The 24,067-nt window shown below is 40.3% G+C and overlaps 1 protein-coding gene across 5 annotated transcripts in view; it reads left to right on the top strand.

Moving 5' to 3' along the window:
* The window catches only part of grm8a (glutamate receptor, metabotropic 8a), a 334,910-nt gene extending 315,069 nt beyond the window's left edge, over positions 1 to 19,841 (top strand). For 4 of the 5 annotated variants that reach the window (XM_026146524.2, XM_026146523.2, XM_080292016.1 and 1 more), the window contains exons 12-14: positions 17,022 to 17,162; positions 17,350 to 17,455; positions 19,022 to 19,841. In XM_026146524.2, coding sequence (XP_026002309.1) covers positions 17,022 to 17,162; positions 17,350 to 17,455; positions 19,022 to 19,071 — 297 coding nt within the window. In that variant the 3' untranslated portion in view covers positions 19,072 to 19,841. Of the gene's footprint in view, positions 1 to 17,021; positions 17,163 to 17,349; positions 17,460 to 19,021 lie in introns of all 5 variants that reach the window. The other variant, XM_026146526.2, reaches the window with a different exon arrangement.
* The last annotated feature ends 4,226 nt before the right edge of the window (positions 19,842 to 24,067 follow it).

Genomic DNA, 24,067 nt, shown 5'->3' with positions numbered 1-24,067 from the left:
GCTGCTGTTGGTGTCCAATAGCACTTCCATTCCATACTGCTGGTGTCCATGAACAACAATAGTAAATAAAATGATGTCAGTGTAGTCGTTTTTAATGTTTATACAGAGGATAAAATAGGTGATTGTCCATCAGCATTATTCCGAAAATTTGTGCTGTGAGACTCCGGTGGACTGTGTGTTAACTATGAGGCAAATTTTAAAATCTCTGTTTTATTGCTCAAGACTGGCTCTTGCACTCAAAGTAAATGGCCTTCTTGATATTTCTGCGGTGATCCTCTGACTCTCATTTAATGACCTTTACTCCTTCCCACACACACACACCAAGCTGTGTTCAGCTTTTGGTCTGGTGTTTACAGGCAGCTGTTGTCTGTTTCTGCTGTTCAGCCAGCCTCTTGTCTGCAGCCATTTCGCTGCTGCTTTTTGAAGATGTTGCATCATACGTCTTTTTAGGATATCTGTGTTCAGAAGCCAAGAACCTTAGAGGTTTCCTGTTATACTGTAAGGGGCCTGTGTAAAATTTAAAAAAGAATACAAGCAAGTTTAGACTCTCTTTATTTTCATGGTACTCTGTGTATACTTAGAACTGCTTTATGTAGTTCTTTTACTGACAAATATAGATTTGAGATTCAGAGCCACAGCAGGCAGAGAAAGGGGAAGAGGAAGAAGTCAAAGGGTGGGGGAAAAGCATGTAGATGGAGAGGTAAAAATTGCAAGGGAGTTTTATAATGAGAGATGGAGGGATGCAGGAGGACTGGGAGATACAGGCTAAGGATGTGAGAGATAAATCATCAAAGAAGGAGCTTCTTAACCATCACAGATGGGTAAAAAGTATTGTTATGAAATAGGTCATGCATCGATGCAGAGGATGGAGGCTCCAAACAGCTTCTGCCACACCCTGCAGAAATGTGAAAGGTTGTGTTGTGCGAACGTTGCATGTGCGCTTCCCTCTACCTCACTCTGCTTGCTGTAGAGCCCTAACCACATGGTACATCCTCTCTGCAGCTATCTCTCTCAGTGTGCGCCTCATCATTCCTTTGCCCGACTCTATCGACATAAGGCCATCTTTCATTTCTCTGCTTTCTCCTGTCTCTGTCTGTTTCTCTTTATCTGTACGTCTCTTTGTGCCTCTATGTGAGCCGGCTCTCTTGTTCTCCAGATGTCCTAAATATGGCCAACTTGTTATTTTCTGTCTCCAACTGAGGAAGAAGCAACCATACGAGTTCAACTCACAAACCCACTCGCTGTGTGTTTGTGTGTGTGTATGTTTGTGTGAGTGTGTCTTTTTCACAGCAGGTGGATATTTTTTAGTGGGTTTGTTTTTGAATCGTTAAGTGCACACCAGTTGCTTGCACAGAGACATCTTTGAGTGACTTTTATGTTATTTAATTATCCTAGTACCAACGGAGGAGCTGCCAAGAGTTAAAATATCTACATGTGTAAGTATAGAATTAAGCCATTTTGCGGGGCCCAGGAGAAATTCTTTGCTAAAATATGACTTTATTCATTAGATTTTCTTTTTTCTTTCTTCTCTAGGCATGAAAACTTTGGGCTACATTACAGAGTAAAACAATGAGATATGTGATACAGCCTAAATCCAGGCTAAGAAAAGACTGACTCATGCTGTGATGTAATAGAAGGACACAGCTGCATGCACTGAATAATATGAATCAGCAGGTTCAATCACTGTGGCTCCTTTTCGTATACACCTATGCACCTTTTGTCTCTCGCGGCCTCCCCTTCACCTCATCATTCTACTTTTTAATCATAAATTTTTCATCTCACTTTTTGAAAACACACATAAGTACATAAGCACTCTGCTGTCTAACCCAGGAGAAAAGAAGGAGTCCTGACCTAAAAATACCCAACACTGGAAGTGAAATATTGCAGTAACATTCCTCATTTTTGTTCTTTTCTTGGTGATTATGTTTGATTTTCAGGAGTGTAAAGCTCAGACTATCAATCTCTTTGCATTATAAATCCATCTCTGTCCTTTACCGCACCCACCCACACACACACACGCTGAGACACACACAGTGTCGCAGCTCAACGTCAAAAGATAGATTTATGGCTGTAACTGTGATCCCGGTGGTGCACCAGCAGCCGCCCAGATCTTTACTAGGAGTAACCTTCAGTAATCAATCTATAGTAATCAGAAGAGGATGTGAGAGACGGAGCAAGAGGGGAGAGAGTGGGCTGAGAGGGTGGCAACAGTTCTGAAAAAGAGATTGGAAGCAAGTGGAGGCAGGGGTGTAGAAAAGATCACAAATGTCAAGTGGAAGGAGTGAAAATACAAGGCAGAATGCTGCAGAGAGGCAGTGAATCAGAGAGTGTGGGAGAGCAGAGCGAGAGAGAGACATTATAAAAGATAAAGAGACTCAAAAGAGGTGGGACTGACACAGCCATCAAACATTAAGATGGAGGAAAGTTACAAGCCAACATCAGAGAGAGAGAGAAAGACGGAGAAAGAGAGAGATTATAATGTACATCAAAGAGGAGAAACTATAAAACTGAAACAGAGATACAAAGAGGCTGAGAGTGGGATAAAGAGGGATGTGGGAAACAAAATAACGTTTCTGAATCACTGTGGAACCAGACAGATAACCAAAGCTGTGCTCATGCACTCATGACCATCTAAGCATCACCAGCATCTCTCTCTGTGACACGGATCTCTCTCAACCACCGACGGCATCACATTTCAGCATTTATTGGGTTGCATTTAATTGATATCCCTGCTCTGATTGGCCAGAAGCTGATTCACTTATATCAGTTTTCCAGACCTTCATCCTTGAAAATGGTTTGCATTTACCACAATACAGTACGCAGAGTTGTGGCATGCACTTTACTTTCTTTCTGTACAGCAGTAGCACTATCAGACAACAAGAAGAAAAATCTGAAGTGAAATGGATTTTTTTTTTCACCCAAAAAAGCAGAAATACATTTTTGTGGTGCTATTTTATTGGCGTCTAAGTGAAATTCAGCATGGATCCTATTTTAAAGATAATAGTAAAAAGGTTGTGTTTGGCTTTTTTCTTGCTTCTGAAATTTGCCTTCTTTCTTCTTTTTTTGACTCCTCTCTTTAGGCGTCGCCACAGCGTCTCATCCATTTCACCCTATCCCCATCATCCTCCACTGTCACACCAACCCTCTGCATGTCCTCCTTCACTAAGTCTGCAAATCCTCTTTGTGGTTTCTCTTTTCCTGCCTTGTCTGTGAAGGTTCTCAGTCATCCAGGTCGTCGCAGTCTAAGGAGCTTGGAAAGAAAAGTGTCTGGACTTGTTTAAGTTGCTTGAAGACATTTCACCTCTCATCCGAGAAGCTTCTTCAGTTGGTGTCGTAAACCACCACCTCTGTTCAAAGATGGTCGCTCACAGTGGACATAAATGGCTTCTTGCACTCCTCTTTCAAACCATCTGTCGACACCAACTGTCTGCCATCTATAATCCAGTTTTGAGATCCATTCCCAGATGCCTTAACGCCCACTCACATCCTGGGCCATCTGACCTCAGGAAATCGCATGATAGGGTGGGGCCAGGTTTCACAATGAGCTCACCCGAAACCCTGGCTGATTGTGACCCACACCCATTTTCACACCTCGGCTCATGTGATTAGGTAGAGGATTATCAGGGGGTCCTTTGTCCCTCTTTGGGGGAAACTCCCACTGGGTTTAAATCTGGGACTCTCCACCATTTGATGCTTAGAACTGAAGAAGCTTCTCTGATGAGAGGCTTCTTAAAGCAACTTAAACAAGTCTTTTCTTTCCAAGCTCCTTTTCCTGCCTTCCAGCTCCATATTCAGCATCCTTTCTACAATATTCCCAAACTGACCTGTCCCCGTGTTATACCCATGTCTGATCTTGACCATCCTGGGAACTCCCACTGAAAATTTTACCATTTTCAGCTGTGCCACCTCCAGTCTTTCTTTCAGTGCTATCATGTCCAAACCATATATCATAGCAAGTCTCACTACCACCTTTTAAACCTTCCCTTTCACTTTTGCTGCTATCCTCCTGCCACAAATCACCCCAGATAATCGTCTCCACCCACTCCACCCTGCTCTCAAACTCTTCTTCACCTCTCTTCTGCCCTTTTTTCTGCTTGTTGACCCCAGCTACTCAAACATATCCACTTCCATCGACTCGATTTCTTAATAAAATACAAAAATTAAATAAAATACTACATCAGTAACTGCATAAATGGTCAATTTACTAACTCAAGTGGCCAAAATGTAATCAAAGCATTTTTTATGCTGATGATGGCGCTTCCTAATGCTGTCTCCTGTAAGCAAGCATCATGTAAGCAGAATATATTTTCACTCATTAAGGATTGAAGCAGCGTTAGGGGGTAATTTATCCCTTATTGAATTCCACCAGATATACGTTATTAGTGAAGCCCATTTGTGGCTGGTTGCAAGTAGGTTCCGTGTTTTGTTAATGGGATCAGAGCAAAGGCAGGTGATGCATTCTTTGATTGACAAACACCTTATGCCTGCACCTTTAAAAGTGTACATTTTGAATTTAAAACTTTCTTGGTTTGAGGCTAAGTAAAAAAATGGGTGAGGTAATATACCAGAAAATACATCACAAGCTTGTAACTCCCGCAGTCGCAATGCGGGATCAACGGAACACGTACAGAGAACAGATCACATCTGAACAATGTTTTCCTTTTTTCTTTTTCCTTTTTTTTTGGATTTAGACATCACCATCTTCATCCTGACAGACTTTACCAATCCCAATCCTTGGGGTGATTAACCTGAGCAGGCTGTGTGTGTGCGAAAAAAAACCCCAACAAACAGTAAAATCTTTCATTTATTTTTGAAGGAATGGGTTTTGCAATCTTTTCCAGGGTTCTGGTGGGATTTGGTCGTTTGACTGAGAATGGGGAGAGACAGACAGCAAGTGTCAGATCCCGACATCAAACAGTGAGATGTTGAAGGATGGGGGGAGATGCCCAAGGGGGGCCACCTCACACAGTGATGCTCACAGTCACACACGCGTGCACGCACACACACACACACGCCCGCACACAGACACTTACACACTTGCACATGCGTCTTTTGCGTTCACAAACATGGTCGTTTAAGAACACTCACACGTGCACGCTGGAATTCACGCACACTCAGTGAGATGCACGCAGGCTCTCCCCAGGGGAGCAGTAGAGGCAGGCAAAGAACATTATAAATCCAAACTTTTCATCAAAATTCTCTTTTAAGGTCCACAGCAACATCCGTCACCATTACATCTCTGACTAATGCTGTTGTTTATTCACTTTTCTATCTTCCACCTCCACTGTAACTGTCATTCCTTCATCATCACACATGCCTCACTGTGGAGAAACAAACACAATGACAAAGTAAAAACTAAGAACTAAATAAAGTCTTCAGACCTGGCACTCTATTGTGTTAAAAGTCACTTTTTGTTTTTGTTTGGATGACTGTTAACTTTTCAAAATACGCTAATTTTTTAAAAATTTTACAGTTTATTACCAAGACAGTGCATATAAGGTATGTTTATTGAATGGTATTTCAAATGAGTCGTGCTGCTTTAATTAAGCACAAGGATGGTAATTTTGGGCAAAATGGAAAAAACGCCATCTAGAAATAGATAAATGTAGCACCGATTTAATTAGTGCTATGGTGCAGCTCCTGCTGATCCCAACAGAAATTCAGTTTGTTGCCTTTCAAGCTGTTGCTGTGCAGATGCAGTAAACTGGCACCCGGTTGCTGGCAGTAGATGGGAGATACTTGGCTTGGGAATTTTTGGAGCTCGCTTAGCCCAAATCGTGGCAGGAACCATTCAGGTCTGTCACTGGAATGAAAATCCTCGGTCAACAAAAGAGTTGTTGGGTAGTGGCATAGAGTTTGAGTTTTTATTCCAATTCTGTAATTTAATGATGAGCAAAATTTTCCTTCATTAACTTTTTTGCATATTTTAAGCCGATGGAACAAAAAAGACAGGCTTTTACTAGTTTGTGATTCAGAAAATACCGGCTAGCACCTCTGCTTCTATATTTGGTCAAATAAACAAGCTTGTCATTGCAATATCTGTGCATTTTAAGTCATACCAACACTACAGGAGAACAACAGGTTTGTGTTTGCTGTTGTGATGCACACAAACTACAAAAACACTCATGAACTCTAAAGATTCTTCACGTGTCTCTAATCAGGAGAGCACTTTTATTTGCTTACTGCTCATTTTTATCACTAAAGAGCTGGTCTGGTTCTGGTTCTCCGAATTAGCAATTGCCGGAATGACAACATGGACACAATAAGAAAGTGAAAACACCAGGAAAACTATCAAACAACATTTCATTAGCTCCAGTTGCTCTTCAGAGCTGTTACTCTGTAAATAAAAACTTTAATTAAAGGGACCAAAGAAACAATATGAAAGCCTTTTATGTTTTCCTTTAAATAAACTCCCCAAATGAAAGGGACTTTATTACCTTCTTCTTTTATTAATTCCTCTAAAATTACAAAAGAGGATTGGGGCTGTGCATGTGTAGTTCACAGCTGCAGTGTACTCCATATAAATTCCAGCCCGATTTCTGTTAAGAGTGCAAAACATCAGCCAGTGGAATAAGAATATTTAACATTCATGGTAGCGGAGCACAGACACAGTTACTCCTAATCCTCCTCCTCAAGGTGTAACACGTTATTTTTTTCACAGCCTGGACAGCAGTCTGCTGCCTGATGATACTCCACATCAGTCCATGCTGGGCATTTTAATTGGTTGGAGCTGTGCACAGTGGGACACAGTTATGTCAGTTATGAGAAAGCGAGAGAGAAAAAGGAAAGCATATTATCGACAACAAGGCCAACCTCACAGTATGCATTACAATACATTTTTTTACATATAGCTCGGAATTTGTTTGACTCGGGGCTACTGGCTGAACTTTGCAAGATTTGCAAGTCAAGAAGAGCTACACAACTCCAAATATAGCTGTAACATTATTTCACAAAATACTCTATGTCCTCTATGACACACACAGACTCCACACCCGTATGGATTAGATGGAGAAAGAAAGTTTCTAAGTGCTGTTTGTAGAATGTAATGAGGCACTTGGTGGACAACAGGGACCGACTGAGCTCGGGCCCAATTATGCTGCTCTGACACAAAGTTAAAATATGATTGTGAAATGTCCTGTGTCGCTGCTTTTTTTTTTTTTTTTTTTTTTTAAGTTTTTCATCATAGCACCATGTTGGTGTTAGAAGCCTGGTAACTTGAGGATTTAAAAAGCTCAGAATAAAAAGCATCTTGAGTAAAAAGCAGCAAAAGTAACTTAAAAGACACATTAAAAAAAACATCTTAACTTGAACTCATTTTTGAGTAAATTTGGGTTTGAGTCGTACCATAATCACTCACAGTACGCTCTTCTGTCTTCTATCTTGGTTGTCCTGACAGCATCCCAGAGGTGCCCGGTTGGATTGGTGATGATTGAGGTACAGTGAACGCGCTGTCATGTTCAAGAAGCCAGTTTAAGATGATTTGAGCTTTGTGAGATGTTTTAGCCACTGGAAGACTGCGGTCATAAAGTAATGGAGAAGGTCAGGAACAATACCCATGTAGGCTGTGGCAATTGAAAGTTTTTCGGTTGGTACTGAGGAGCTCAATGTATGCCAAGAAAATATCCTCTGCACCTTTACCCCACGACCACCAGTTTAAACGTCATATATATATAATGCAGGATGGAGTCATGCTGTCATGAGGTTTACTCCTAATTCTAAGCCTTCGTATCAGGCAACATTTTTCCAGACTTCTGTTGTCCAATTTTGGTCAGCCTGTGCAAATTGTTGTGGTCTTTGGCTGCTGTATCGCATCTGCTTGAAGGGTCAGTGGGGTTTTTTGTGCTCAGATAAGCTCTTTAGCATACGATGGCTGAAATAAGTGGTTATTTGAGTTGTTGTCCCTTCTTCTTGACCTCAAACATCAGCAAGGCATTTTTGGTCAGAGAACTGATACATACTGGATATTTTCTCTTTTTCAGGCCAATACGCTGTAAACCCTAGGGATGATTTTGTATGTAAATGCCAATAGATTTGCAGTTTCTGAAATATTCAGATCAATTTGTCTGGCACCAACATCCATGCCACATTCAACGTTACGTCACCTTTTTCCTCATTCTAATGCTCTGTTTAAACTTCAGCAGACACAACCAACACAACTTGCAGAACTTTAACTTTAGCAAGTTGATGATGCATGATGATCGTTGATGCTTGATGATGATGATTGTTGATGCTTACAGACATTGTTCTGAGTCTTTGTGAAGGATGTATGCTGTGAATTGAAACTGGGATAGGAAGGGGGTGCATCCCTGCTTATCGAAGTACTTCCTCAATGGTAACGCTGTCCTATTAAGAAATCTTAAAAAACCTTCACAGGCCATGTTGTTGTAGTACGTTGAGGCACTGGAAAAAAGGTGTTTTGTTTTCCTCCGTGTTTTGCATGTGTGCAGGGCAGAAGGCAGAACTCTTGAATGAAAAGACATATTTTTGTAGCTGACTTTAGAGAAGACGAAACCCAGATTGGTTATATTCATTGTAGTATAGTTAAGGCTGTGCCCACCTGGCTGATGATGGCATAGTCAATTTTTGCAGCTTCTCATGTTGTTGCAATACATAAAAGAAATGTAATCTAATATTAGTGAGCCAAACTATAGTCCATAAATCTGGGAGAACATAGTTAAAATTCTGAATATTCAGAATATTTAAAAATAAAAGAAAAACATCAATATTTTAAAAAAAAAATTTCATTTTATATATACTGTGTTTTATATTTTTAACATTTGCCCAATAGGAAAAATCATTCTATACTGACTCCTCACATTACTTTAAATATATAAATAAGAATTAAATCTCTTCACCCTCCTGTGGCTTAGGTGATTAAAATGATGAGTGGTCCCATGGCGTGAGTTGAGAGAAACAGGCGGGGTCAATTAAGCACACAGCGGAACCCAGACACACATACCGAGGAAGTTATGACTCTAAATGGGATTGTGAAGTTAGTTCAGGACCTTTAAGCAATTTGAAAAAGTCATTCTGCTCGCCAAAATATTTATATAGGACAGGTACCCGTCAAGGACGTTTTAACTCCCTATCAACATGCACAGGCGGTAGCTTTTTAAGTCATGCAGAGATGATATGTGGAGAAAAGGAGATGACAGGGCGACGTTCTGTAAAACATAAGAAGGTTGAAAAGGCAGAAAGATGAAGCAGAAGAGAGCAACAGAGACAGATATAATGAAGGATAGAAAAAGAAGTAGTGAGGACAGAGGAAAATATTCCACAGAGAGATACGAGGGAGTTTGGAGTGCAGTGAAGAGTGCCGGCCAATCATTAGAGATTGTATGGGCAGGAGTGAGGGAATGGCAAAGAGGCTGATGGAACGATGGAGAAAAAAACAGAAATGTCTTTGGAAATGGAAAATGTCTCGAACAATGCTTTCACTACCCTTCTTTTCTCCCCTCTCTTGGCTATCTTTCTCTCTGACCATTCCCTGACTCGATACAAGAAACAAAGTAGCCTGTGGTCATTTATTTCAAATGAGAGCTGAGAGACATCACTCCATGGAGAGAATGGACTGATTTTTGGCTAAAGATCTTAGTGAGTCTGTGACAGCACAAAGTTGAACATGAGTTCAGCTTTAAGTAAATGCCCAGTAATTTAGTACAGCAGCGTCCAAATGATGGCAGGTGATAGTTCAATAAAAATATGTTTTCCTAAAGCTCCAGACAAGCTTTTTCCTGTTAAATTTTGATATGCCTAAAAATAGATTTTGATATTCATCTTAAAGTTTGCACAGATTTCTTCTCAGTTTTATGGTTTTAAACAACAGTGCATGCATTTAAAACACATCTGATTATGTTTTAAATGCATAAAAAGGCTTGAATGATCAGCCCCATCATATCTTCAAGATCTAATAGAACCATATTACACCAACAGACCACTTTGCTCTCAGACTGAAGTCTCACTTGTGATTCCTGTAGTTTGTAAAAGTAGAATAAAAAGTGGAATGCGAGGCAGCACCATCAGCTACTTTTGAAATTTGACTTATCTTTATTTTTTGATAAAGTTTCAAGTTAGGGCTGGACCAGGTGACCATGAAGTTATGTTGCTATAGGTTCAGGATGCTGCAGGGCTTCCCATAATGCACTGAGCATTTCTCCACCACTCCCGTCTTCACTTCCAGTATGTTCATAGGCCCTTCTCTTCTCTATCCCCTCACCCCAAATCAGTAATGGCAGTTGGCTGCCGATCTGATCCTGATTCTGGAGGAGGTTTCTTTCTGTTAAAAGGGAGTTTTTCCTTTCCACTGTCACCAAGTGCTTGCTTATACAGGGGTCGTCTGATTGTTTCAGTCTTCCCTCTAATATTGTAGGGTGAATTAAAGCTGAATTGAATACACATTGTACAAAACAATACCAACAAGCCAAAACAGGCAAGTGATCAGTGTAAAAGAAAAAAAACCCCAAAAAACTAAGAAAAAACATAATCACTGTAAAATTAAAATAGTAATACGAAGCAAAGTTTGTGACACTGTTTGCTTTAAGACGTGCAACCTCAATGTAAACGTCCCAAAAGAAAATGCTATTGCATCACAAACCACATGCCCATGGCAATGAGAGATACAAGACTTTGTTCTTCAGTTCACTCACTGGTTCTTGCTTCTTTGTTGCTGTTTTTCCTTCATCACTCTTCGTTACTCCTCCAATTCCACCAATTTCACCCAAAACTTTCCTTTGTTGTTTGTTTTTCGCATTTTCTTTATTCTCTCGTTCACTTTCCCACAATGTCTTTCATATTCATACAAATTCCTTCTCTTTCATTCCCTCTCCCTCCCTCTCTTTAGATAAGTCGCTTGCCAGGACTCTTTGATTTCACTACCCTTTTCTTGTTTTGGAGTATGAAAGGAGTTGCGATAATCACAGATGCCATGTAATGACTCAGAAGCTTTCATGTCATGGTTCACCAAGCCTCATAAGCTGGGATTTTTGTGTTTCTTAAAACCCCTACATATGTCAAATCCGTCTTTTCTGTTGCTTTTATGTGTAGGGGTCAGAGGGCGGAAGCGGTAATAAACAGAACTGCCTAGACCTCATTTTCCCCAACTACCACCTAGAGCTCTTTCAGGGGGATGCTGAGGCTTTCCTAAACCATCGGAGAGACACAAGTCTTGAAACACCTCCAGGAGGCATCGTTGACACATTCCTGAACCACCTCAACTGTCTCCTTTTGATGCAAGGGACCAGAGGGAGCAGAGTCTCTTCTCCGAGCTTGCTCCTGAAAGACTGAGCTGCTCATCTTGTCTCTAAGGGCGAGCCTAGACACCCCCTTGGAGGAAGCTCATTTCCACCACTTAAATCTGCAATCTCGTTCTTTCCGTCACCACTCGCATCGATTGATTAAACTACATTACAGCAGTGATTAAACGACATCACTACCTCTCTTTGATTGGCTTCTTTTTTCTATAGAAATCCTCTGAAAGCTGAGCGGTATTGGTGAAGGGATGAAGAGTAAACAAAAGGTGCAGATAAAAACCCAGAGATGACATAATGCAAGAGGAATGACACCTAAAGGATCCCGAATCGAAATTTATGGATGAATCCTGCAATGCCAAAGAGTGCCGCTGTGTTGCCTCTCTCCCTAAAGAGCCAATCATCTGCTTTTTAACAGTTGAACTGGGACAACGCATATAGCAGGTGCACTGTTGTCTGTTCTACTATCAGTTGCGCTGTGGCAAACATGTTTACTTGTAATAAGCATGTGCACTTACAGTTATTCTGCGGTGGGACAAGAGAGAAGCACTGATCATGTAGAATGGGCAGTAAATGAAAGCATGGCATGAAAGAATAAAGGTGTAGCCTGTGGGTGGAACAGCTTTCACCATAAATCACCAAAAATTTTACCTGCATTTTGCTGCTTCACCCAAAATTACTGCCAACAGCATTACTCTACATCAGGGATGTACTTACTTTTGCAGACGGGGCAGATTGGAGTCTTTCCTGGGCCAATTCTGGTCCTCAAGCCATATGTTTGACACCCTATATGGACTTTGAAATACACCAATTACAATGTCATTTTCAATTCATATAACATGATAAACTTAATATGTACATGGTCTTTTGTGTAAAGCAATGAGCCTGAAGGAGATGGGTCTAATTTGCTTAATTTACTTAGAATGTATTCTTGATAAGTACATTCCATTTCAGTGTCACTCACAGTGCAGCCGAGTGAACTCAGAATAGCCTTTTAGATGAACTGTCATGCTTCAGCTATCATATGGGTTTGCTGCGAAAAGAAAGTCGCCGTCTTTGCACCAACTGACGTGTCATTGAACTTTTAAGCTGCCAGACTGTCACAATTGGCCAGGAATTACATTGTTACACAGATATTCAGTATCAGCGACTGAGTGTAGATTCAAGGTTGCACAGTGATGATGAGGAGTTGAACTTCTGCGCCCGATAACTATGAGACAATCGAACTGTCTCCGTCTAGATTCATGTTTCTAATACAGTTTAGCTATTTATGGCCTATTGGGAGCCTTTTTCATGTATAGTTGAAATGAAAAGTGTTCTTCAGAAATGTAATAAATCTATAGGTGGTTATAAATGGTTGTAGTCAATACAATAAGGTTTAGGTTGAATAACAGTGGAACTATCCTTGAAGCACTAATTGAAAAGTAACAAGCTCTGCAGAAGACGATCATTCTTAGATGAGCAGTTTCCTTTAGAGGAAATAATGAAGTAAATATGAGTCATGAGGTTTCCATAAAAAAGGCTCCTGTGAAATCAACCCAGCACTTCAAAGTCTGCGTGGGTCCATATTACTTGTAGACAGTGAAAAATAAACTGGAAAAAAAACATTAAAAGGGCACCATGAATCCAAACTTTCAATTGTTTCTCTTTCTTTCGTGACCTTCCTTACTCCAGTTTGTCTGCCAAGGCGTTAAACACATCTGCTCTATCTGTCTGTTCCACATCCTGAATCTCATTACACATCTATAAATGTTTTAAACCTTAAAGGAGCACGCTGAATACAGCCAGCCATAGGTCATTGCTTTATTTTTTGAGTGGGTCTTTTGAGTTAATAGCGCGCTCTTCCGTGGCACGCATTTCAGCCTGCATCAAGTGTGAACAACAAGGTGGAGGATGACGATTTCAGCCCTCAGTTTGTGTTTGTGTATGTGTTTCAGTCTTTGTGTAAATAACAGCAGGAGGTCACAACTTTGGACCAAAGGCTAGATGTAATGGAAGTGGCTATCAGCAGACTTGCTGCTGTTTCGGTAAGAGCAAGTTCACCGCTTAAGGGAATAAATCTTTTTCCTCTCGCAGTTACTCTGGCTTTTCCTTTTTCGTCATTCGCTCTTTCAGCCATTTCTTTTTCTCGAGTTATTCCTTTCTCCTAGTGAAAATATGTTTTTTCCTTCTCCATCTGTTCTTCTCAGATATAGCGAATTACTGTTCCCTGTATCAGTGCAATTCAATTAAAGACAATTTGTTGGCAGGAGATTTGAAAAAGAAACAATATGGCAACGTGTAAATGAATCTACAAATTCCCCTCTTGCAAATTTCTTTCATGATCAGGTTTCTTTTGTTTAAGTGACGATGTGTCTCACACGACTGTGAAGTTTGGTCCTGATTGCACACGCTCTGCTGTGTGCGAGTGTTTGCGTGCAGCTGTGGGGTAATAACTGCAATCAGAGGCTATAATGAAGCTGCAGGCAGGGTCTATTTTTTTTAAGGAAGGTCACCCAGAAGAATAATAACTCCCATGTGATGTTAATATTACATTCTGTTCATGTGAGTTTATTTCTTAGTTTACACGTGTAGGTCATGTTTGTGCTTTTGCACGCATCCGCTTGCATCCAGTTTATTGACCATGCAGTCCCCTTATGCTTTAGCTACTGTCACTGCAATTAATTCAAACCCTCGGGCAGGCATGTCTGTTCCTCTGTTGTATATTTTTGTAGACTAATTTAAGTTTGGGCCATTACGATTAAAGGGTCTCCATTATGATATTCCTTACTTCCTTTTACATGCAGTATAATACTGTTCTATTAGTGGATGCTCATATTAAGTTTCAAATGAGATCAAAGTATGCACAAGTTATCTGTGCAATCCCTCTTTAAATGCTCAGGTTCACTGTCTAGTCAGGTTTTCTATTCTAGGCTCTGAGACACAATGGCTCATTTTAGACGGAGGAGGAACTGAGGAGTTGCACCAAGGCCCAGTATAATATAAAAAAGGACAATTTTGAATTATGAATTATGCAAAGCTACTCAACCAGGGTGCATGGATAAAAGCATGGTGCTGCAGATAAGTATAAGGATACTTTTAAATGTCTTCAAATACATGTTTGAGGGCAAACTCATAGGGGTTTGGTGTTAATCAGGGGCCTACGAAAACATTCATAAATATAATACTATTGCGTCTCTGTGAGCTTCTTTCACCAGGTCATCGACTATTTTAAAGTCAGCTGTTAATCTAAGAAGCCAGCGTTGAGACTTATCACCTAAAGTATTTAATTAGATTTGTGCTGCTGTTTAATACTTAAACCCCTTCAAGCAATGATTTATTTTTATATCAGAGTCAAGAGATCTGTTCAGGTTTTTTGTTTAGACAAGAAACACCATCAGTCCATTTTATGCCACTTATCTTGGTCCGGGGTAGCAATGTAATCAGAGATACCCAAACCTCCCTCTCCCCAGCAATCTCCTCCAGCTTGTCCAGGAAGACACAGAGAAGTTTCCAAGCACACCGAGAGGCATAATCTCTCCAGTGTGTCCTGGGTCTGCCCCAGGGCCTCCTCCCTGTAGGACATGCCTAAAACCTGTCACCTAGGAGGTATCCAGGAGGCGTCCTTGTCTGATCTCTGAACCACCTTGACTGGCTTCTTTTGAAGGAGTAGTGGAAGCTCACTTCCATTGCTTGTATCTGTGATCTCATTCTTTCAGTCACAACCCAGAGCTCATATCAACTGAAATAGGACATGAGATGCTCCTTATTAAAGACGGTGTTACTCCAGACTTTACTGTCCTTACTTTTTGTAAGCACAAAATGATCTAGTAAGGGTACGCTAAGACAAGCTGGGGCCTTTCTGACTAAGAGAACAGCCTTAGCTTAGCCTTAATTTTTTGTAGTGTGCATTTCCAGTTCCAGTTGTTTTTGACCAATTGACAGTTGCATGTTCTAGAGGCTTTTATTGCCAACAGTGAAACTGAATTAAACTCTATACCTGCTTCTTGTTATACATTTTCAGGACATTTTTCATGGATGCATTCAATATGTTTTTTTAAGTACTTCTGTGTTGGCTTGGTTGCTTTCTTTCCAGCAGTGTGATATTAAAAGAATGACTTCTTATTATTGAGTGTAAGTCAGGCTTTCTGTTTATTATTCATATTATGATTGTGTGTTGCAAATGTATGGCATGAAAGGTGTTTTTGTTCTCACAGTGAAATGAAATGAGCTGCTTTGGATCAAACACTTTTTTTCTGCAGTAGTAGCATGGTGTTTACCACACTGTGCAGCTTTACTTTTTTTGTTGTTTTTCTGCTTCTTGTCAGGCTGTAGTTACTGCCTGATTCGGTCCTCTTCTTGACAGCGGTGACTGCTGTGGTCTCACTGGTCACTCTGTCCTTCTCATTTGATCATCGTGTCTGTGATGCACACGCTTCTCATCTTCTTTCTTGCCACATTCTTAAACATCAGTTTTTTGTCATGTTTTTGCCTCCCTATGTCCCTTCTGTCTCCACGAGTCTCCTACTTTTCCTTGTTGCATTTTTACTGCGCTCTACCTTCACCAGTCCTTCCACTACACTGCTTGCCTGATAAGGCCTTTGTCTTGAGATGTTGTCAGCTGTGTCAGGGCCGTGGGTGAAGCCTGTCATTACATCTGTCCTCCTCCAAACTACACTATGAAACTCCCTAAGGATCCACTAAGAACTGGTGCTTAGTCCACTGCGGAATGTTTCAGTGTGTTAATGTCTCTGCCTGAACTCCCCTCCTGTTTCATCATAATTGCACCTTAGCTTACTTAGCAGAATCGCTGTTTTCTAATAGAACACTGAAATTTGGTAGGTGACTCTCTACCTAAAGCACATGTCATCATATCTGTCCTTCAGTCCACTAGTACCTGCCACCTAGGACAGTTTCTGGATGCCTGTCTGTCTACATGGTAATTCAGCACACTCACAACTGAATAAATATAGAAATGCACAGATTTTATTTTTGGATGGGAACTCTAGTTTGCCAACAACTCAGTCTCTGAAATCTAAAGTTTTCTGTTCTACTCCTATAGAATGCCATACAGGCCAAACTTCATCCTGCTATCTGCAGATTTTTTGATATATATACTGTAATTGGCATTGCACGATGAAGAACAGTTTCTTGACTGGAAAAAAAGAATCCAGCGCTGTGAAAGAGTTAGAGATTCACCAATCATTTCGACATTGCTCTAATCTTCAAAAACTCTTATAAAATGAGAATGTGGCTAGGCCAGTGTTGACCCAAGCAATATCTGTTTCAGGTGGATGTTATCCACTTGCAAAACCGAGGATGGGAACAGAGTAAAGCAAGTTCACAGTTGTATCTGATATCAGACAAAATTTTATCGAAACTCTCAGGAAAACTTGTCTGAATGTCAATTTTGTGTAATTTTCCTCACCATCTTCTTAACTGATGCCATAAACCCACTTCTCTAGTGTTTTCTGACAAAAACATTGAGAATCACTTTCGACTTCTAGACAAGGAGACGAGCTCTGCAGCACACGGGCAATTAAGCAACTTCATTGGTGCCATCATTCATGTTATTGTTTTATATACTAGCCTGTGTGTCGTCGTAGCTGTCACTTGACAAATTTTCTGCTCATATCACCCTTGTTAGGCCACCCTCTACTTCCTTACCCCCGCCACTTCCCAACTGACTTCCTTGTCTTCCTTTGATTAAATGTATTCTGACGCTGGATGATTAAACAGACTATTTCTGACAACTCAAAATGTAATAAATGACTCTTTCTCTCGTTCTCATTGCAGATGTATATACAAACTACTACCCTGACCATCTCTCTGAGCCTGTCTGCATCTGTTTCTCTGGGGATGCTCTACATGCCCAAGGTTTACATCATCCTCTTCCACCCCGAGCAGAACGTACCCAAACGAAAACGGAGCTTCAAGGTGACGTGGCTTTTACTCTTGTGTTTTCATAATGCTTTCCAAATCCATATATTTTGATTTTGGCTGACGTTAAGCAGAAAATATTTTTATGAAATTACAAAGGGAGAAAGAAGAACGTAGGTATACTAAGACCATTTTCCTCATTTATAATTAATAAAATTCTCATTATGAATAAATGACTACGCAGGCGATCGTGACAGCAGCCACCATGTCGGGAAAACTGACTCAGAAGGGAGGAGACCGGCCAAATGGAGAAGTTAAGACTGAACTGTGTGAGAGCATGGAGACCAACAGTGAGTAAGAGAACACCAAAATTTTATAATTACACATATAAACTTAAAAGAGACAAGCTTTATATAATTAAAATAAAAAATAAATTTTTAGTCGTACATCAGTTTTTTAGTAAACAACACACTTGTATTGAAAAAAAATGCATCACCAAGGTCAAATACATGTAGATTGGTCAAGAAATCTAGAATATGAGCAAATAGCAGAGAAGAAATTAATAGAAAACAACAAAGTAATATTTAGTAACGTGATTTCAAAAACACACATCATTTTCAGGCTAATTTTCTGGTTTGAATCAGTATAGAGTTAGCCGTAATTGAAAAACATCAAGTATAGCATAATGTGTTTATGAAGCAGCCTGGCAGCCATTTATGTGAGCTCATTTAGAAACAACCAAATAATTTACCAACCACCCAGCTTGTGGATGATCCATTTATATTTTGTTAATTGCACGCTGTGATGGAGTAACACTGTAAAAATCAAACAAATAAAATCTTCCTCCACGTGTACATTAACCTTAGATACTGTTTTCTTTTACTGAAAATGTGTTTCTTGCATGCCTGCTGTACTCACCATGTTGTAGTCGAAGCACTGTTAAATTCACTTAGAGACTGTTTTGTGTCTCTAAGTGTTAACAATTTGCAGATAAAATGAAATGAGGGAGGATTTATGTGCGTGTGCACGAGAAGCTTAGTGTTTATATCGAGGTGGTTTTGTTCCAGGTTCCTGCAGTGCGCACGTATCAGTTACTCTTGGTTTGCACGTGTGTGTGTGTGCGTTTGCAGGAAATCCCGTGAGCATACTAAGGAATTATTAACAGTTGTTTGTGTGCAGTTTGTGAGTTCTGTGTGCACGTGGATAATAGGTTCCAGAACAGTGAAGCTAAACCTTGCCCTGCCCCTCTGTCAGCACTTTATTAGCATCAGTGAGGAAAGCAGGTCACAGTTCATTCATTTAGCAAATGGTTGAACTGCTTAGTCATCTATTTAAATGCTTCTGTTTGCAAAAAGTTTAGAAAAAAGTTTGATGTTCCAGGAAGCAGTTTGAACAGAAAGATGGCATTATCAAACGTGTCTAGATGCTTGTTTTTACCATTTTCGTTAGTGTTCTAGTTATTATTATTATTATTGTTATTTCAATTTTTAGCTTTATTTTTATTTACTATTACTTTAACTATCATCCAGGCAGTCTAAGGCAGTGTGAAAACAAGTGAGCGGAAAAGAACCCAAAACGATTCCATCAGTGTGTAACGGTGGTGCTGTTAGAGGCTTGCTCTGCAGCAAAAATATTGACATTTACCGCAGCATGCTTGAGGGGACAGAAGACATCATGGTTTAACAAAAAGCCCCAGCAACTACAGTGGATTGTTGATGTGACACTGTTTTCTAAACTGGTCTTTCTTCTTTGTTTTTTTTCCCTGCCCTTTTCCATTCCTCATATTTGTCACTTTACTTTTATTCTGTTGCTTGTTACATTTCTTTGCCAATTTTCCCTTCATGTTTTTTTTTGTTGGCAATTCTGTTCCCATGACGCACGCTCTTTCATCTTATTTTATTTAACTCTTTACACAGCTTCATCAACTAAGATGACATATGTCAGCTACAGTAATCACGCCATGTGAAGGGACCATAGAAGAAGAAGATGACGATGGAGAAGAGGGGGGGGATTGAATAGGAGGGGGACGTGTTGTGGGGGCAGGGCCAAGGGGAAGGAAGAGCTGTGACTCAGCTGATTGGCTGAAAAAGTGGAAAACAGACAGAGCGCCCAATGGAATTCAAGCATGAGACATTTTGTATTGTTCCCCATCAAATCACAGAGGTGGGACCACATAAACAGCCAGTCAGTGTGCCTGCTTTCCTGCTGTTCACAGCTCATTGGTCCTACCATGAACTTACCTGTTTTAAAAAAGAAAAAAAAAAGAAACAACATGAAAAAAGTGGTACCATAGGAGACTGTGGTGGAAAGAGTAACTATTAAAACATATAAAAACAAAAATAAAAAATTTTAAAAGAGAAAAAAGTCATAAAAAAACTCAAAAAAATGTGTAGAAATTATATCAAAAGGGCAAAAGGTGGGGCTAAAAAAGAGATTTAACAAATTACATTTTAAAAAATATTTAAAAAGAGAAATGTAAGAGAAAATCTATGAGACTCAAACATGTTTGTTGTTATTCTCTACTTGTAGGTATTTTTGTGGTCGTGACGATTTTTTCATTCTTGTCTCACCGTTGTCTGATGGATCGCCCTTGCATAATGAGATGAGTGTGTTTCCTCCTGTCTTGGCTATCCGGGTTGTAGCCTTGGGTTGTGAACCTGTAAAATGCCATGGTTGAAGCATGCCAGTTTTTATACAAAAAGGAGATTTATTTATAATAAAGGAATGTTTTGCAAATGTGTAGATTTTGTTGTCATGCTTTTGAAAAATGCAGAAATGAGTTTGAAAGAAAAAGGGTGTTTTTTTCTCTCTGCTATTGGAAAATGGGCCAGAAGATAAAGGAGAGTGAAAGTTATTGAGTGATAAATATTAGAGACAACAACCTGATGTCCAGCCTTCAGAAATACACGAGAACTAAAAAAAAAACAGCCAACTGCATCACTACAGTAGATCCATTCTTGTTGGGGGGGGGGAATCAATACTGCTGAAGGCAAAGTGAAAGGACAAATCACACCTTTTACAGGAGGATGGTGTGCGCTACACACAGATGTTACAAGAAAAGGTGTGAAATTTACCAAGTGTATTCCTGAAATAGTGATCTCATACTTTTTGTAGTTTCTGCTGTTTCTTCTGAAAGCCGTGGAAATCTCCCTTGATGACAAAGTGTATGTGTAGAAAAATCAGTAAATGTACACCTGGTAGTGGAGGCCTTTTTTCCCCCACAATGTATTGTTTTTGCAGCTGCTTTTTCATTGTTTTCTAACTGCAAAATCCCACATGGCCTTAAACAAAATACTAAACTCCTACCTGTTTATTTAATGGAAAAGACTTGGGTAAGACTTGAAATGTGTAACATGACCCTACACCCACTGGAGCTTGTTTATAAGCCAAATGCTAAACTTTTCAGTCAAGGTTGGCAGTTTTAGTTTACACCCCAAGACAGTGATTCATGTATACTTCACTGCCAGGAGTATAGCACAGAATGCATTGGGAGCTTGCCTTTCAAGGATTCCTAGTGTGATTCAAAATAATCACATAAACTAAATCCGTTCTGGTGTTATACAGACCATAAACAAAATCTCATGGCACTCTTTAAGTATTTATTACTTTTTTTAAAACTCTACTGGCCATTTTCTGCCAGTACATTATTCGTTTTTTCTTATAGTTTCTTACAGCCGTGAAGTTTCAGTAAATGGTTAAAGTCATAATTAAGGGTGAGATTAAAATATGCAAAAATTAATCTAAAAATAGTAAAAATACTGAAAATTCTTTCATGTCAAAGCAGTTAAAATATTCTGTATTTTTACAGACTCTTTATGCACTTTAGTCATACACTTAGGGCAGTCCAAACTGCTAAACAAACTATTGGTGCACATCCTGCGGTCATCGCTCTAACATGAAATGTATTTCTCATCATTGCAGATAATAACGTATATGGTATTTTGATAACCAGTATCAAAACATACTTTTAAATAGTAAATTACCAAAAAAGGATAATTGGCAAATTTCAGTTTTATTGATAAAATAAATATTCTGTCTTTTTGGAAAGAATCCAGTTTTATTTTTGTTTTTCATGGCAGCTGATACATTGATCTATTCAATCAAATTTTTTCCACTGCATTGTAGAAGTTTAATAAACAATAGATGATATAAAAGAAGGCTTTAGCTGTGATGATGTCCTCCACTGGGTTCTGAAGTCCGGTTGTGGAACCTCGAATTTAGCATTTTGCTGTTGTCAAAAACAGATGTGACAAGGGTGGGCCTCTGAAATCTTGATCATTGACTTGACCATTTCAAGTTGATTGACCCAATGAAGTCAATAGGAAAGTGTTTACAAAGCTCAAGTCAAAGCAAAAAAATTTTATAATCACTGGACCAGAAGTCTTTTTCCAGTCACAGATATCGCCATCTGGTGGCCCTCAGCCTGTATGAAGATTTAAGGCTCTTTTCTAATCCTTGGGCTACATCAATGCGTTATACTGTTTGAGACTTGCAAACTACTTTTAAATATAAAAAAATGTTATTTTATTTAGAAAGCTAGAAATGAGTCTAAATTTCTTTATTTCGTTATTTTCATAAATAGTCACTATAGGTTAGCCAGTGCTAACAATGAAGCGTCAGTTAGCTAGTTATAGCAGCACTGAAAGACAGAATGGATCTGGTTCCCAGCCATGGTAGCTATGGGGCTTTACTGGGACATAATACAGGGCCACAGTCATTTAGTAATGACATAGACAGGATCATCTCACCATATCAGTTAAGCTGCCAAAAGAGCCACACTTTTACACTGAAGTCATTTCTCCCACAACGACTGTCTTATAAGAAAACATAATAACAGCTAGCTCGATAACTAATAAATCATTTTGGTTATTAATATTAGAGTCTGGGATTTCAAGCTTCACAGAAGGTAAGTTTCCTTTCAAATACACAGTAATGTATCCCTCTAGGCTGTTTAAAGGGCCAGTTCATTCAAATTACCAAACCTGGATGTTAATAGACTTCAGACATCAGCATGCAGTCATGCATCATTCCACAAAGGGTGTTTTTTTTTTAAAGACATAATTTTACTATTGCATTTACCTTGACCTAAGAAAGTACAGAGTAGATCTATTTATCTAGCTATATTTTGAAACATTTTGAATCATCAGTCCCACTGCTGCATATCAATATGCATACAGTATGCATATGTATGTTAGCAGGAGTGTGGCTAAGAGCGCTCCCTGCTGCAAATCTGAATCTGAAGCACAAGGGAGTTCTGGGTCATCTTCTTCCTGGAAAAAACAGAGCTAACTTATTGTTAATAGAAACACTGAATGTTAAATACCATGAGCTAAAAACTCTTGTGCTACTTAAAGATGCCAAACAATACATTTATCTCACACATAACTCTTACTTTGAAAATGTGAACTTAAAACAGGATTTGTGAGACAATGTCCTTGATGTCTTAGGCTGAATGGAATAAAAATATATCTATTTATATATATCTATCTATCTATATATATATATATATAAACACCCAGCACGCCCCTGTGGGCGGTTTATCCTTCAGGCTCGGGTCCTCTACCAGAGGCCTGGGAGCTTGAGGGTCCTGCGCAGTATCTTAGCTGTTCCCAGGACTGCGCTCTTCTGGACAGAGATCTCCGATGTTGTTCCCGGGATCTGCTGGAGCCACTCGCCTAGCTTGGGAGTCACCGCACCTAGTGCTCCGATTACCACGGGGACCACCGTTACCTTCACCCTCCACATCCTCTCGAGCTCTTCTCTGAGCCCTTGGTATTTCTCCAGCTTCTCGTGTTCCTTCTTCCTGATATTGCTGTCATTCGGAACCGCTACATCGATCACTACGGCCGTCTTCTTCTGTTTGTCTACCACCACTATGTCCGGTTGGTTAGCCACCACCATTTTGTCCGTCTGTATCTGGAAGTCCCACAGGATCTTAGCTCGGTCATTCTCCACCACCCTTGGGGGCATCTCCCATTTTGACCTCGGGACTTCCAGGTTATACTCGGCACAGATGTTCCTGTACACTATGCCGGCCACTTGGTTATGGCGTTCCATGTATGCCTTGCCTGCTAGCATCTTGCACCCTGCTGTTATGTGCTGGATTGTCTCTGGGGCATCTTTACACAGCCTGCACCTGGGGTCTTGCCTGGTGTGATAGACCCCAGCCTCTATGGATCTTGTGCTCAGAGCTTGTTCTTGTGCTGCCATGATTAGTGCCTCTGTGCTGTCTTTCAGTCCAGCTTTGTCCAGCCACTGGTAGGATTTCTGGATATCAGCCACCTCCTCTATCTGCCGGTGGTACATACCGTGCAGGGGCCTGTCCTTCCATGATGGTTCCTCGTCTCCCTCCTCTTTCTTGGGTTTCTGCTGCCTGAGGTATTCACTGAGCACTCGGTCAGTTGGGGCCATCTTCCCAATGTATTCTTGGATGTTCGTTGTCTCATCCTGGACTGTGGTGCTGACACTCACCAGTCCCCGGCCCCCTTCCTTCCGCTTAGCGTACAGCCTCAGGGTGCTGGACTTGGGGTGAAACCCTCCATGCATGGTAAGGAGCTTTCTTGTCTTTATGTCAGTGGCTTCTATCTCCTCCTTTGGCCAGCCTATTACCCCAGCAGGGTACCTGATCACGGGCAGGGCGTACGTGTTGATGGCCCGGATCTTGTTCTTACCATTCAGCTGACTCCTCAGGACTTGCCTGACCCTCTGCATGTACTTGGTGGTTGCAGCTTTTCTAGCGGCCTCTTCATGGTTCCCATTTGCCTGCGGGATCCCCAAGTACTTGTAACTGTCCTCTATGTCTGCAATGTTGCCTTCTGGTAGTTCAATCCCCTCAGTTCTGACTACCTTTCCTCTCTTTGTTACCATCCGGCTACACTTCTCCAGTCCGAACGACATTCCAATGTCATTGCTGTATAGCCTGGTAGTGTGGATCAGTGAATCGATGTCTCGTTCACTCTTGG

The sequence above is a fragment of the Astatotilapia calliptera genome, chromosome 17, assembly GCF_964374335.1.
Source record: "Astatotilapia calliptera chromosome 17, fAstCal68.1, whole genome shotgun sequence".
NCBI lineage: Eukaryota > Metazoa > Chordata > Actinopteri > Cichliformes > Cichlidae > Astatotilapia > Astatotilapia calliptera.
This window is presented reverse-complemented; position numbering and strand designations above follow the sequence as displayed.